The sequence below is a fragment of the Vipera berus genome (assembly GCF_964194415.1).
Source record: "Vipera berus genome assembly, chromosome: 5".
Classification (NCBI taxonomy): Eukaryota; Metazoa; Chordata; class Lepidosauria; order Squamata; family Viperidae; genus Vipera; species Vipera berus.
This window is the reverse complement of record NC_138207.1, coordinates 47,016-62,158: the sequence shown is the minus strand read 5'-3', so window position 1 is coordinate 62,158 and position 15,143 is coordinate 47,016. Positions and strand designations below refer to the sequence as shown.

At 52.4% G+C, this 15,143-nt stretch overlaps 2 protein-coding genes across 2 annotated transcripts; both read right to left on the bottom strand.

The window, feature by feature from the left end:
* Positions 1-962: 962 nt before the first annotated feature.
* LOC308669316 (cilia- and flagella-associated protein 107-like) lies at positions 963-2,406 on the bottom strand. The gene is made up of 3 exons (XM_081329952.1): positions 2,164-2,406; positions 1,909-2,022; positions 963-1,239 (listed from the first exon to the last, which is right to left on the bottom strand). The coding sequence occupies exons 1-3, from the start codon at positions 2,362-2,364 to the stop codon at positions 988-990; spliced, it is 567 nt and encodes a 188-aa protein (XP_081186078.1). The 5' UTR covers positions 2,365-2,406; the 3' UTR covers positions 963-987.
* A 344-nt stretch (positions 2,407-2,750) lies between these two features.
* LOC308668706 (arylacetamide deacetylase-like 4) lies at positions 2,751-12,254 on the bottom strand. Its single transcript, XM_081328769.1, has 4 exons — positions 12,007-12,254; positions 11,217-11,436; positions 10,389-10,452; positions 2,751-3,980 (listed from the first exon to the last, which is right to left on the bottom strand). The coding sequence occupies exons 1-4, from the start codon at positions 12,181-12,183 to the stop codon at positions 3,206-3,208; spliced, it is 1,236 nt and encodes a 411-aa protein (XP_081184895.1). The 5' UTR covers positions 12,184-12,254; the 3' UTR covers positions 2,751-3,205.
* Between the last annotated feature and the right edge of the window lie 2,889 nt (positions 12,255-15,143).

The following is a 15,143-nucleotide window of genomic DNA, read 5'->3' as shown; positions in this document are numbered from 1 at the left end:
TTTTTCCCTGAAGCTAAAATTTTCCTCCGCCCCCCCCCCAAATGTAGTGCCACAATGGTGACCAATCCAGTACTTGTCACACCTGTGCAAAGTTGCGTCCTGTGATCTTTTGGCAACTGGTGTGATGTTGTGATTATTAATTAGGTATGTGGGGGGGAGGCACTGAAGTCAAATTCTGGGGGTTGGGGGAAATCTTTGTTCCACCTATTTATTTTTCCCTGCCCTGGTCCCCCCCATGCAAAATATTTCGAGCATCCTCTCCCACATCGGGGCAGCCCTCCCTCTCCGTCCTAATCCAACTGCTGTGCGCCCCCCTCTGGAAAGAGAACAATCACGTCTCCTGGGTGCCCCGGCAACTTTATTTGGGCTGGGGGGGGCCTTGCGGCTCTGTTCCAGGATGCGCCTGGTGCGGGAGGCTTGGGGTAGGAGGTGTGGTAAACGGTCTGGGCCACTTCCGTCTCTTTGCGATGCCAGGCTTTCATCAGGTGCTCCACAAGCCCATCGTTGGTTGGGGGCTCTGAGGAGGAGGAGGAGGAGGAGGGAGGGGAAGCAAAACGAAAGGGAAAAGGTGAGGGGTGAGGGAAGACGAAATGGGAGAGGAGGAGGAGAAGCAGGGGCCGTAACTGTTCCCAAATAATTAAGTTAGACCAGGGATCTGAGCACTGATAGAGGAGCTGAGGCAGTGAAGCTTAAGAGCACTGAGGATGAACCAGGGCAGGTGGGTCTTTCCTCCTGCATGCTGGTGGGGGCCCTCGGGATGAGGAGGCAGTCTTTCGGTTCATGGGGGGGAGGCTGATGTGACCATCCCCAGGACTACCATGAGACCACCAGCATCCATTGGATAGCTGCAGTGTCAATCATGTTTGTAGGCAGAGACTTCCAGATCTGGTAGCCCTGACTCTACCCAGCAAGGATCTGGACGCCTCCTCCCCCCTTCCCCCCCCTCTGGAGACCTGCTTTAATTCCTACTTGTCCCATCGCAGCTGGCTACAAACGTCCACCTGACGGTCTTGCAGATTCCACAGGTGTTCCTGCCCAGCCTTCTAGCTCAGGAGCCCACCCTTCACTGTCCTGCCAGGACCTACCACAAAGGGGATAGTCCGATTTCTCTGGCGTCCATGCCAGTTTGTGCCTGTGCCATTTGCGGAGTGGAGGCAGCTGGGGGTTGTGGCCGTGTCTGTTGTATTGATCGTCATACTGCGAGACCAGGTGCTGATGCCTGGCCTCTTCCCAGTGGGTCTAAAAGACAACCTGTGGCCTTTTAAGGTGGTGGGCCTGACCAGGAGCAGGCTGCAAGTGCCCCTCCCATCACGCCCGGGGGTGGGTGGGCTGGCTAGGCTGATGAGGTGAACTGAGACTGGTAGAACTGGACTGGGCAGGGCAGAATGCAGAGTCAGACCTTGGTGACCGTTAGGAAAGGCACGTGGCCAGAATATCATGGCCTGCCTGAATGGAGCCACGGTGGGTCCGGGGGCTGCGAGTGAACTACGAAGCCCCTGCTCAGAGGCAGGGAACTTGGGAGGGAAGAACATCCAGAGGCTGGTCTGGGGGGTGGGGGCGCTCGGGACTAAACGTAAGAGTAGCTTTTGTGTTGCCTGCTGAGTTTGGTTTGCTTTAAACTTGATTGGTTTTTGTTGGGTTTTCTTGGTGTGTAGTTCAGCCCTCGGGTTAGTGTCTGGCTTGGTGTATTGTGCACACCCAGGTAACGTCTCTCTTCTCTGCCGCTGTCAAGTGCAAGGCGTGAAAGCAGCCCGTGTGGGGCTCAGTGTGAAAGGGGGGTAGGAACCGGGGCTCTCCCTCTCAACCCTGGCTGGAATCGCAAAGCCTTCCCAGTCAAGCCAGGACGTGGAACTAAAAGGCCCGGGCAGAGGAGGCCCCAGGCTTGTAACCAGGAGTCCCGTTACTCACTTCCAGCCTCTTCATAAGCCTCTGCATCACGGTTCGGTCCGGGGTCCCAGTGGGGAAAGGGACAAAATCTTGTTTGAAGGTGCTTTGAACGGTCCCCTCATTATCGCAGACAAACTAAAATAAGCCAGATAAACAGTCATCATAGAAACAAGCTGAGATCGGCCACGCTGGGCTCCCCCTTTGGGAACCCACGGATTCTGATTTCCTGTCCCAACTGCCTTGATCCCCCCCCCCCGTCTTGGGGGTCTTTCTTACCCTCCTCCTCTCCTCTCCCCAGTTTCCAATCAGCACTTTGGTCGAGTACTTTGGCCCCACCTTCCAGCTGGGCAGGGTCCATTCCTGGACATCTCTGCATAGGTTCATCATGATTTCCCCCCACTCCTTTCCTCCTCCTGGGGGCTCCTCCTGAGCGGAGAGTTGGGCCTTTGTGGCGTTCCTTCCTCTCACGTTCTCCATTGTTGCCCATCGCCTTGGTTACCCTCCTGTGACACGGTGACGGGGGATTCTGTGGCGATGCAATCCCTGGGCTTGTTCTATGGGCTCCAGGGCTATGGGGCCGGATACGTAGGGGATGCTTCTGGTTGCTTGGAAAGTCTGGCTGAAAATCAGGAGGGTAAACGGAACTAAAGTACATCTGATGTTGGGGAGACTCTTCTATCTGCATGTGGGATGGAGCTCAGTGCTGCCATTAGTGCAGCATTTCATGCGCAGAAGCCGAAAGCAACGTCCTCTGGATTCTTTGTAAAGGTTTCCAGCTTTTTTTGAGCCTGAATCTGGTTAGTTACCTCCTTTGCAAAAGGATTATGTACAAGACTAAGTCACCATGTTAACATAACAGAGCAAGTTAGCTCTATTTTATTCCTGAATTACAGCACACAAATCTGCATGGCCATTTCCATCATGTTGTTTCTAACATTATTTAGTCTCCCAAATAATCTGAGTTTCATGTCAGAGTGCAAATAAAACAAAACAAATGTCATGGAACTCTACATGAAATACCACAATGACCCAGTAATTTGGAATAGCCCATTATAAAGAAGACACCGAATCCAGTACCATAGGACAGTATGATATGGTTGCTTCTCGTGGTCGCCCCCCCTTCCGTTCTGCCCAAGAGGAGGTCACTCCGTTCTCTTCTCCATGATGGGAAGCATGGAGAGCCTCTGCGTCCCACCTCCTTGGCCACTGCTCAAACTCCAGAGCAATTTAGCCTTTTGTGCTCAGGCTGGTCCTAACTGGAGTGAATCTGTGACAAATGTAAGTCTTCTACCAACTCAATATTGTTATATTTGTTATTTCATAAGCCTTTAATGAAGCTGACAATATCATCCACCCCCTTTTTCCCGGATGGGAAACCGAGCCAGCCTCTCTCAAAAAAGTCTATAATCCCATGGAATCCGTTTGCAAGGTGGAGCCAGGTCACCGGGACACGCTGCTCTTCCAGGCGCTTCTTGTAGAGCAGACCGTCGTCCCTGAGGACGTCGTACTCGCAGGTCAGAATGAAGGTCTCGGGAAGCAGCCGGAGGACGGCCTCCTCTGCCAGAAGCGGTGAGCATTCAGGCAGGGTCAGGCTCTCAAGGGCCCCGGAGATGTCCTCTCTGGAGGAAAGGCAGGTGGTGGGCTTGTAGCCCCTGGCCTTAAACCCCTCTGGGAGGAGGTCCCCGCTCAGCCACTTCCTGTACTGCGCTTTCAGTTTCATCGGGACATGCGACCCTTCCAAGACGTCCCCCAGGCGTGAAGCGTCTCCCGTCGAGCGCTGCAGCAGGTAGAAAGCTGCCCGTTCTCGGAACAGAAGCGGCACAGCACGGTTCTGCTGGTAGGAAGGCAGGTTGAAGTCAACCGCTTGGAGAACGGGGCAGAGGAGGATCTGAGCGCGCACCTTGGTGGGGCCTGATCCACTTGCTAAGATTTGGCAGACCCTGGCAGCGAGATTCCCACCCGCCTCATTCCCAGCAAGGATGACCCGGCTGCTGTCCACCCCGTAGTCCTCGGCGACCTTCAGAAAGTGGGTGGAGGCAGCAACGCAGTCATTGAGCTGGGCGGGGTGTCTGTGCTCTGGAGCCAAGCGGTACCTGCAGGGAAGGAGGGCCACATAAACCCGCGGAAGATTTTCATCTTCTCCCTCAAGACGCAGAGAGAGATCCCCGCGGTGGTTCAGTTGAGGCACTACCAGCCTCCTCGGATGCAAAGAGAGACCTCACTTAAGAAGCAGAAAGCCCCGGGTAGTAACGAAGAAGCCACTCCTTCTGCTGCGACGGCTCAGGGGGTTAGGAGTGGGAGGCAGTGTTCTACGGTGGTTCTCCTCCTACCTCTTGAGCCGCTCGCAGTTTGTATTGGCAGGGGGGCAGAGATCTACCTGAGGCCCCTCACTTGTGGGGTGCCTCAGGGGTCGGTTCTCTCCCCTGCAGGGATGCAGGGAAGCTGCTGTTGCTGGGATGCTGCTGGTGAAGCTGGGCAGAGGCTGCTCCTGCCCAGGGTTAGTGCCCATGAAAGAAAGACACAGATCTCTCTCGGGGAAAGGGCCCCGCTGCTCCTGGGATGCACCCTGGATGCTGGACACTCAACCACGAGGAGCAGTGGACCTTGTTTATTTATAGCAAAAGCAACCAATCACATTTTATTGTTATTCAAATAGACCAATCATGGTTACACATGTGTTCTTCTAAACTATCCTAAAGGGACATAGGTGTTAGAGGTAGATTCAAATACAGTAATGACCAATCATTTGCAGGAGACGTCAGAATTTACCTTAAATTGAATAGCCAATGGTGTGGAGGAATACTGTGACCATGCCCTTATCTGGCTGCAGCCAAATGGCCTCTCCTAGGTTCCTTTGTCACTGACCTTATCTGGCTGTAGCCAAATGGCCTCTCTGGGTTTATGGCTTACTTCCTTGCACATGGTTCACTGAAGACTTTCCATGGTAGAAAAGTACTAGCCAGAAAAGTACTAGCCAGCTACATGTATAGGAACAGAGATCATAGTTATTCCAACATCTCCTCCGTTTTTGTTTTAAATGCAGAATCTGTATGTTCCGCCTCAAAGTTGAGGAGGGATGGGTTCTTAGAGACGCACCTTCGGGAGGGTCAAGAGGCAAGCGAGCCCAAAAGGCATTTTTATTTTCCTCTTTTAGGAGACAAAGGAGTCTCTAGTTCCAATTGAGCAATAGGCTCTTCTGAATCCTCCTGGGGAAGGGATTGATACTTACTGTACCATAAAGAATTAATTTGTTTAACAGCTCTCTGTTCAGCTATCAAAGAAATAGTGTTAGTAATACTTTGATAAAGATAGGATACTGTTAGTAATACTTTTGACAAAGATAGGATACTGTTAGTAATACTTTGATAAAGATAGGCAAGACACAAGGTAAAATAGTACATCCTAATACAATCATACTAATAAAAGCTACAATAGCTTGTAAACCAGGTAGTTTGGGAAACCAGGAGCCAAATAATTCCTGAAAGTTGAAACCATTTCAAGTTTGGACAGGAACATGAGCTACAGAGTTCACATTGTCCCTCAGTCTGAGTATTTGTGGCGACATGGATGATGATGGTAGACTCGTTGTTAACAACAGGTTGTTCCTTCTGGGTCCATGCGATGGGGCAAAAACAGTGTGAAAAGAGTCATTTTTGACTGGAAGCAATGTCAAAGGTGTAAAGAACAGGATGGGATAGCTGGTGAAGTGGAGTTGACGTCTGGGGTAAGCTTTCAGATGGAATTGTGTTTTACTGGCATCAGTCAGTGGTGTAAGAACAAAGCTGAAAAAAGTCACAAACCATGCTGTCATCTTTAATGGGTTCTGCAGTTGTGTTTGTGGAGGCATGATATGGACGAACGTGGCGACCTGGGATCCACAGCACTTTGTCTGGCAGCTGGACTGCAGCGTAGCCTCTGCCCCAGGTGAGAAGGTCTGCAGGGCCTTTCCAAGTTAGCTCTGGAAGTTGGCGATACCACACTTTGGGTTTAGGCTGATCTGCAACTAGAGATGAAAAATGCCGCTCTGCGGCTGTGGTTAGGGGATGGCCAGTCAAGTTTGAAAAGTTCAGAGTGTAGAGGCAAAGGTTAAGAGTTTCTTGCAATGCTGGGAGGTTGGGGCTACGTTTTCCCCCGTTCTGATTTTTATAACGATCTAATGCATGTTTCAAGGTTTGGTTAGCCCTTTCCACCAAGGCTTGGCCTTGGCTATTATATGGAATTCCAAATTTGTGTGTTATTTGCCAATGATGACAAAATTCTGCCATGGCTTGACTGCTGTAGGCAGGGCCATTGTCTGTTTTGAGTTCTTTTGGACATCCCAGCACTGCAAAGGTCCGAATACAATGATTAATTACATGTTTAGTGGCTTCACCCCTTTGGGGGGTGGCCATGATGAATCCTGAGAAGGTGTCAATTGAAACATGCAAATACTTCCATGGGGCAAATGGTGCATATTGTGTGACATCCATTTGCCAAATTTGGCAAGGCTCCAATCCCCTTGGATTAACACCCATAGGGATTGCAGTTGCTTGTTTGCTGCATGTAGGGCACTGCTGGCGAATTGCAATTGCTTCTGCAGCGGTGATGCCAAACTGCTTCTGCAAAGCTTTGGAATTTTGATGGAAATATGAATGACTTTCCCAGGGGGTGAGGGGTTGCAAGGAACAGGCCGAGGGTCCGGAGGCAGCCTGATCTGCAACGTTGTTTAGGCTAGTGCTGATTAAGGGAGGGAAATTCTCCCAGATATCACCTTCTATCAATGTGTCCTGCACACAGACACAAAAACATCAAAAACAAAAAAACAACAAAAACAAAAAACAACTCCACAAAAAGATCAGAGTAATTACTTTTGGGTGATGTTTAACTAAAAACTCAAAATTTCCAAAAATTTCTTTTGGGTGATGTTTAACCCCCCTTTCTCAGACTGAAATTCTAAGCAGAGAAAAAAAAATGGTTAAAAGGACCAGCCACCCCCCCTCTTCTGGCTGTCTCTCCCTTTCTCACTCTTAAAGTAACAGAGTGGGGTTGGGGGGGGGGGGTAAAAGAAACTTTACAAAAATCTCACCACTAAAAAAAATAGTTTGCTCTCCTTACATGCATTTTCTCTCACACATCATCCATGGCTTTTACAACAATAAAATCTGCAGTTTACTGTTCCTTTCACAGCCTGGGACGGGGTGGGGGGTGGTAGGTGGGTTTGAGGGCTAACACACTCACATTTACATATCAGCAAATTAACTCATTCACTTCCATTCTGACTGCTTGCATAAACAATTTCACATACAAAAATTTCATTTCATACTTTCTCCAGACAAACCATTCATTGTTAAATAAGGCCTTTTTGTTTGGTGTTATCAGAGAGGATTTTGACCCTCTTCCAAGTCTTGGAAATAACACAGAACAACACAGACAGACATATATACACAGATACTATTAAAACAACATTTATTTAAAACAGAACAAAACACACATATAAAACAACAGAACAAAACACACATATCAATTTGGGGTTTTAGGCCAAAACAATAATCCAAAGAGCTAGATTAAAAGAAAAAGATAGAAGAAAAACTTGATTTTATTTCTTTGATTTTTCTTTTCTTTTCATGGGAAGCTAGATCTCAGACAGGTCCAGGCAGTTGAATTCAACAGGCGCGCCCCTGGACTTTACTGAGAACAGCTCGCCCCAAGAGGCTCTTTCAAGCCCCACATAAGCCAATTTTAACAGGAGTTCATTTCGGGCATATTCATTGTCTATTTGCCTTGTATTTTCTTAGGTGTCCTGCTGAGTTTCTCCAGGCTGAATCCTCATAAGGAGGGGGAGCCGGAGAAACTGAAAAGGCTTAATGAAAAAGAGAATCAGTGAAAAGTTCAGAGGAGTTAGAAGCATTAAGAGGAAAAGAAATGTCAGCCTTTGTTGTCGGGCTGGCTGACTGCCCCCCCTCTAGATTCCCTGCTGGGAACCAGAAGAGGCGTGGCCAAACAGCACGCGATAATCAGCGATGGTCATATGAGTGCCAAGGTAATCAATAGTTTTTGGAGTCAGAGGAGTATAAACAGGTTGTACAAAAGTGACAGGATAGGCAGCACAAGCTTCTAAATCCTCTGGATCTAATATCTCGAAGGCATGAGCTGCAAGCATAGAGTGAACAAAAGGTGCCCCTTGAGTGGGGCTGGGAGGTGGAGGAGGGAGATTTGAAGAAGGAGGAGGGGGGAAGGGAGGAGGTTTAGAAATGGTAATGGCAACAAGCTCAGAGGCTTTTTCCTCTTTGTCAGAGGGAGAGACAGGCACAGCAGGGCAAAGAGAAGAGGTAGGAGGAAGCTTCTCCGGAGGGAGATCTGAGGAAGGAGGAGGAGGGAAAGGGGGAGGAGGGGGTTTAGAAATGGAGGCTTTGGCATTATCAATTAATTCCCTCAACTCCTGCAGATACGCTGTCTGCTGTTGAGAGAATTTTCCACCCATACTCACGAAAATTCCTGCGTCTAGCAACGGACGAGGATGAGTCGCGGCCACCGTCGGGCGAATGAGTATGGATGGCTGAAGACGTATTCCACAGAATCACGTCGGGGTCACCATTTGCAGGGATGCAGGGAAGCTGCTGTTGCTGGGATGCTGCTGGTGAAGCTGGGCAGAGGCTGCTCCTGCCCAGGGTTAGTGCCCATGAAAGAAAGACACAGATCTCTCTCGGGGAAAGGGCCCCGCTGCTCCTGGGATGCACCCTGGATGCTGGACACTCAACCACGAGGAGCAGTGGACCTTGTTTATTTATAGCAAAAGCAACCAATCACATTTTATTGTTATTCAAATAGACCAATCATGGTTACACATGTGTTCTTCTAAACTATCCTAAAGGGACATAGGTGTTAGAGGTAGATTCAAATACAGTAATGACCAATCATTTGCAGGAGACGTCAGAATTTACCTTAAATTGAATAGCCAATGGTGTGGAGGAATACTGTGACCATGCCCTTATCTGGCTGTAGCCAAATGGCCTCTCTGGGTTTATGGCTTACTTCCTTGCACATGGTTCACTGAAGACTTTCCATGGTAGAAAAGTACTAGCCAGAAAAGTACTAGCCAGCTACATGTATAGGAACAGAGATCATAGTTATTCCAACACTCCCCCTTCCTGTTTAACATCTATATGAAGCCGCTGGGTGAGATCATCCGTGGCTTTGGGGTGAGGTATCACCAATATGCGGATGATACCCAGTTCTTCATCTCCACCCTGAGCCAACCCAGTGATGCCCTTGACGTGATGTCCCCAGTGCCTGGAGGCGGTGTGGGTCTGAATGGGAAAGAACAGGCTCAGGCTGAACCCCTCCAAGACTGAGTGACTGTGGATACCGGCATCTCATGCTGTCCAACATGTTCCATCTCTTTTGATGGGGGGGGGAGGTATTGCCCTCCTCAGAAAGGGCCCGCAACTTGGGTGTCCTCCTGGATTCACGGCTTAACTTGGACGATCATCTAACTGCTGTGACCAGGGGGGCCTTCGCACAGGTTCGCCTGGTGCGCCCCTTTTTGGACCGAGATGCCCTATACATGGTCACCCATGCCCTTGTCACTTCTCGCCTGGATTACTGCAATGCTCTCTACATGGGGCTGCCCTTGAAGTGCACCCGGAGGCTTCAGCTGGTGCAGAATGTGGCCGCGTGGGTGCTTATGGGAGTTTCTCGATACTCCCATGTTACACCACTCCTGCACGAGCTGCATTGCCTTCCGGTTGCCCTCTGGGTGCGATTCAAGGTGCTGGTAATTACCTTTAAAGCCCTACATGGCTTAGGCCTGGGGTACTTGCAAGACCACCTGCTGCCATTGTCAACCTCCCATCGCCCGGTTCGCTCCCACAGAGTTGGCCTCCTCAGGGTTCCATCGGCTGGTGACCCCCAGGGGGACAACCTTCTCTGTGGGCGCGCCGACCCTCTGGAATGAGTTGCCTCCGGAGCTGCGGATGGCCCCTGACCTTTGGTCCTTCCGCCGTGACCTGAAGACATGGATGTTCCAACAATCGGGCCTGGACTGACTATAGTTTTAAATTTGGTTTATTGGGTTAATTGTTATTCATTTATTGCATTTATGGTTTAATTCTTTTTTAAATTTTGTATTTTATGTTTTTTAACTTTTTATTGTTGTGAGCCACCCTGAGTCCGTAGGGAGAAGGGCAGCATATAAATTTAATAAATTCAATTCAATTCCTTGTGGGTGGGGCGAGCTTGGTTGACCCCAAATTGTGAGGAGTGCCAGGAAAGACTTTTAACTTCTCCTTGAGGGCAACGGGGCTGCCCCCAAGGGGGAGTCTTGCCCCATTTGCTTGTATCAATGAAGGGAAATGATAGCAACTGCTGCCCTTCTGTTTTGTTGGGGAGCTTCGCCCAAGATTTGTGGGGATGTGGGTGGGGTGGCCTGGCCTCGTAAAGCTGGTGGCTCATTTTCTTGGGCTGCCTCTTCTGAACTCTCAGGATCTGGGGTAAGATTTCAAAACCCATTTGGGATGACTTACGCCACGGATACAACCACCGAGTCGCTTTCTCTGGCGAAATAGCAGCAGAGGTGCTCCTGGCTCCCTGAAAAACAGATTATTTGCATGATTGACTGGAAGTACAGTCAGCGCTTGCCAGCCCTGCATCACACATCTCCTAAATGCTGCCACCACCATGGAAACCACCCAAATTTTTTTATCCAGTTCTCTGAGAAACAAGCCCCAACGGCAAATGGTCATCAGTGCCTTGTGGGCATGAAGGAGGCGGAGAAGTCTCTTTTGGATTCCTTTGTTTGAATCAACTGGTTGCTTCCGAATGGATCCAGTGGTTCAGTAGTCACACATGGAAAACCTTTTTTTCCTGAATCTGACCCATTTTCTGGGTTGGATCAGTTTAGTTTGGCAATTCTGTTCTGAAACTCAAATAGAGTAAATTTGGAGATCTGATCTGAATTATTCAGTACACTCAATATAGCATCACTGCGCCTGAATCAGATCTGGATCAGCAAAGAATTAAAAATATTCTCTCTCTCCCACTCCCTCTCCCCCCCTCCCTCCCTCCCTCTCTCTCTCTCTCCACACTTGTGCAGGAATTGAATAATACAATTTTGGGCTAAATCCTGCCTTCTGTCCTGGAGAGGCATCTAGAGCAGCAACCTTCAGAGCCTCCCTTTTGTGTCCCTCCCCCACCAGTCTTTTCTGGGAACTATGCCGTGGGGTGTGGGTGGAGGAGTGTCCCCAAAGGCAACCTCTCCCTCCTGAAAAGGGCTCCCCCCCAATCTCTTCTCCTAGGCATCAACTTCGTTCCTCTTCCTTTGGAGGAAGCTGATCTCGCGGCGACTGGCTCACCCAAGCTGCCGAAGATCCAGCCCCCTCCGTGGAAGTACACGATGCCCTTCCTCGGGCCGGCGGCCGAGGGCGCTTTGGGCCGATATATCCGGACGGGGATTCCCTCGAAGGCGGCGTCCTGGATGCAGAGGGCGGGGTCTCTCCTCCTCGTCCAGGCGTTGCGCACAAACCGGACGAACTGGATTTGGGTGCAGAGGCGCAGGTTCTCCAGAATCCTTCCCTTTTAGGGGAGCGAAGCAGGTGCTCGAGCGGTTGGCCGCAGGCAAAAGGCAGCCTGCTCCGGGCCTGACTCGGAAGCCCCTCGGACCTCCCTGGAGCAGGGAAGCGCCCAGCCACTGGCGGGAAGCTCGGCTTGGCCGTGCGGGAATCCTCAGCCTCCCCTCACTCCCTTCAGGGGTCCGGGCGGAGCCCTTAAAGCCCGAGGGCGGGGTTCTCTCTCCAGGGTCAGCGGTGCCGCTCGCCCCGGGCTGCCCTTGGAGGCGCCCACCGGGTGCGGCTGTCCTGAGAGAGGCCGGTTTTTGTGCGCGCCCCGGGACGCCCAGCTTGGTTCAGCCGGGCTCCCGAGAGGGGACCCCGTCCGGCTTCGTCAGCCCGAGAGGGGCGTAGGCGGGGTCCTCTCGACGCCCCTCCCCCCGCCCTGCCCGGCTCTGGACCCTCTCCGCGCAGCAGCAGCGCCGCCGCTGCCCTTCGGCAGAGCCTTTACTCCCGTGGGGCACGGCCCACGGCCCGGCACTTGTCTGCCTGCCTGCCTGCCTCCCTCGGGGGCGCCCGCCCCGCGCCGTCAGCTCACCAAGACCGCGGCCCCGATGCGGCAGGCGTGGATGACGCGGAGCTTGGCCGGCTGCTCCAGCCCGGCTGGCACCTCGGAGTTGGTGGCCTCGAAGTAGATGCTGCCCAGCACCAGCAGGATCAGGGCGGCCAGCCCCGCAGCGCCCGCCAGCGCCAGCAGCGCCTGCGGGAAGCCCATCGGGGCGCCGGCCGCGGACGGAGGGAGGGAGCGCCGCCGCAGTGCTCGGCCTCGGGCTTCGCGGTCGGGGCGGAGCGGAGCGCCCTCGGACCACACCTCCCGTCCTGCTCGGCCCCTCGCCGGATTCAGGCGCGGCTTGTTGCCCGTAGGAAGCCGGTCGAGCCCCGCCCTTGCAGCCACACCGGCGACGACCAGGAGGGCCCTGAATCTGACCCCGCCCCGCTCGCCAAGCAGAGGTTCTCGCTGTTACTTGAAGGCAGTTGGGGGCGGAGAGGACCTCCGTTAGGGAGGCAGCGAGGGCGGGCAGCACCCTTAATCGTGCCTGCCGGCCATTGGGGGCCCGTTTCAGACTTCCAGTTCTGCCCCCAAGACGGATTGCGCTGGACAGTGTGAAAAAATTGGGGGGGGGGGCAGAGGCAGGAAACAGCCCTGTTGCCCCCAGTCGTTTTCTTTCTGTTCTTTGTGGTTATGGCTCTTGCATCCTAGGCTGTTCCATCCCCTACTCTGGGTTAGGAGCCAGATGCAGTGAGCAATAATTTTGCCTCCTTTTCGTTCTCTGCTTCCTTCCTCGGCCTTTCTCTTGGGGTTTTCTGGCTGTGGACCAGGAGAGTCCTAGAACTGCATCTTAAAATGCAACGGACTTAAGAGAGGCACTTCCTAGGAAACAGGCTTTCTTTTTTTGAAAGGCGGATATAAAGTGGGGACCGGAAGGAGATTGCAGATCAGTAGAAAATTCAGCCCTTCCGCCCAGGGCCTGTCCAGGCTTACCGGAGGACCCCTTGACCTTCACAGCTCCGTCACCAGGCGGTGAATCACTCCTTAATCTGCGGCAGAGATTTCTTCTCAGGTTCTGACAGGCGCCTGGCACAATACGGGGGCGATGATGCCAGGTGACTCTGTCCAGGAGAGTCTCTCTCCCTTTTCTAGAAGGGTTTTTTGACCCTAAGAGAGACGTGCTGAGCTCCTTCTGGCCCCGGAAGTGCCCAGCGAGAGCTCAGCAGGAGACCTCAGGATCTGTGCAGTGCAAAGAGGAAGGCATGGCTGCCCAAACCCCTCCCATCATTTTCACTCTATCAGAATGATCGGGGTTTATCAGAATCACGGGAGTGAAGGCTGTGCTTTTAGCCACGTATCTTAGCCGAGGCAGCTGTGCCTGCACCTGTGACGGTTGGGATCCGGGATGCAATACGTGGGCGCCCTTGGCATTAGGGAGGGCCACGCTAACGAGCAGCCGGGCCTGGTCTGAATGCACCAGAGCCGAAAGGCGGAAGAAAAAGCCTCCTCGGAGTCTCTGAGGGGACTTTTGTCCTTTCGGGTCAAGTGAAGGATCTCCGGTCTCTGCTTTAGTTCCCTTGCGAGAGAACAGACAGGAACAAACAGAGCAGACACAAAGACTGATAAAAGCCTTTCGCTGTTTGCTTTGCTCTGTCAGGTGGTTTTCCAGCCACCTTGAAGGAGAAGCACGAGAAGAGAAGAGGGCAGAAGGATACAAAATAAGGCAAGACTTTTATTAAACCAGAGCGGGCTTTCCAGAAAGACAAGCTTTTAAGGTTTCAAGGATTTGAGTCAGAACGAGCTGGCCCCGGGCTGCAGTGCTTCTTTCGGCCTCTTGGCTTCCACTCCCACTAGGGCTCCTTGCAGCAAGCGTGGAAAGCAAAAGGCGTCATAATCTAACATTTGCAAGGCTCTACTGACCTTCCTCTCCTCTTATGTTTTGTTGATGCAAAGAAGCGAGTGGGCCTCAATAAACCCTGACCCAAGGGAGTTCATCCAACGAGCACCGGCATAAATGGGAGGAAAAGGGGTATTTCCAACTCCAGCGCACCCCCCAGAGAGCTGCGCAGGCCACTCAGTCCCCGGCGGAATCTCCATCTGGGGCAGGTCATCGTAACCGGCCCGGGCCAAGAGCAGAGCAGGAAGCTCCGTAACAGCCTTGGCTGCCCTGCTGGCATTTGGTCAGCCTTCAGACCCAAACGTCCCCTGGGAGTTTGGAGGTCGAGAGAGCCTCTTTTGTTGACGTGGCTGCGGTTGGCTTCCCCGAGCCATACGGCCCTTTGATATACCCTCGAACAGGCGAGTTGTGAAAACATTGCAGTTTGCCTCCATCCTTTCCTGAAGTGGCCACGATCCAAACATTGGTGCTATCAGGACGCGGCACCTCAGATGCTGGGCTTAGACGTACCGTCTTGGTGGGCAGGGGAGCCGAGCGAGGAGAGGGTGAGGCGAGGAGAGGCGCTGCTGATTAGAGGAGCCCTTTCCTTGTGCGTGGGTTGAACAGGGCGCCTTCCCAGGAGAGCCGAAAGATCCCGTGGAGCTGTTTGTTCACCTCCAAGAGGTCTCGGAGAGGCCGTGCCCTGATCAGCATAATTACAAGGCTCCTGGCTGAAAAGTCAGAGCGAGGCCTCTCGCATTTCTGCAGCTGCCCTCCCTCCCGGAGCCCTGCCTCGATCATCTGGGATGGTCCCCTTGCTCAACACCCCTCGCCCACCATGGGGGGGGGGACTGGAAGCGAGAGGCCACTTTGCCCTGTGGGTCTCTTTGGAGAGCAGCTTTCCACACATCCTCTCCGAAGACACCGCCCCCCCTCCTCCTCCTAAGGATGGGAATTTTCTGACTGAATTGAAGATGCATTTTTTGCCGTTGGGGGCCTGGGCCTCGGGGTTCCACTGAAAGGAGTCAATTCAGATTCCACACACACCCCCCAGAGAGGAGATTCTTTGGTTCTGATTCTGAAATGGATCCTGGGAGGAGTTGGTCTTCCTGCACTTCTTTTGTCAGGAGCAGCCGAAGGACCCAGGTGTGAGGGTCCTGCCTTTCCAGACACAATCCTTCTCTGTCCCTCCCTGGAGTGTGTGCATCTATACACACACACACACACGCACACACACACACTTTTCAGATCGGGGGTGGTGATCATTGGCACAACTTCTGTCACTATTGAGGCCAACTGGCTCGAGAAG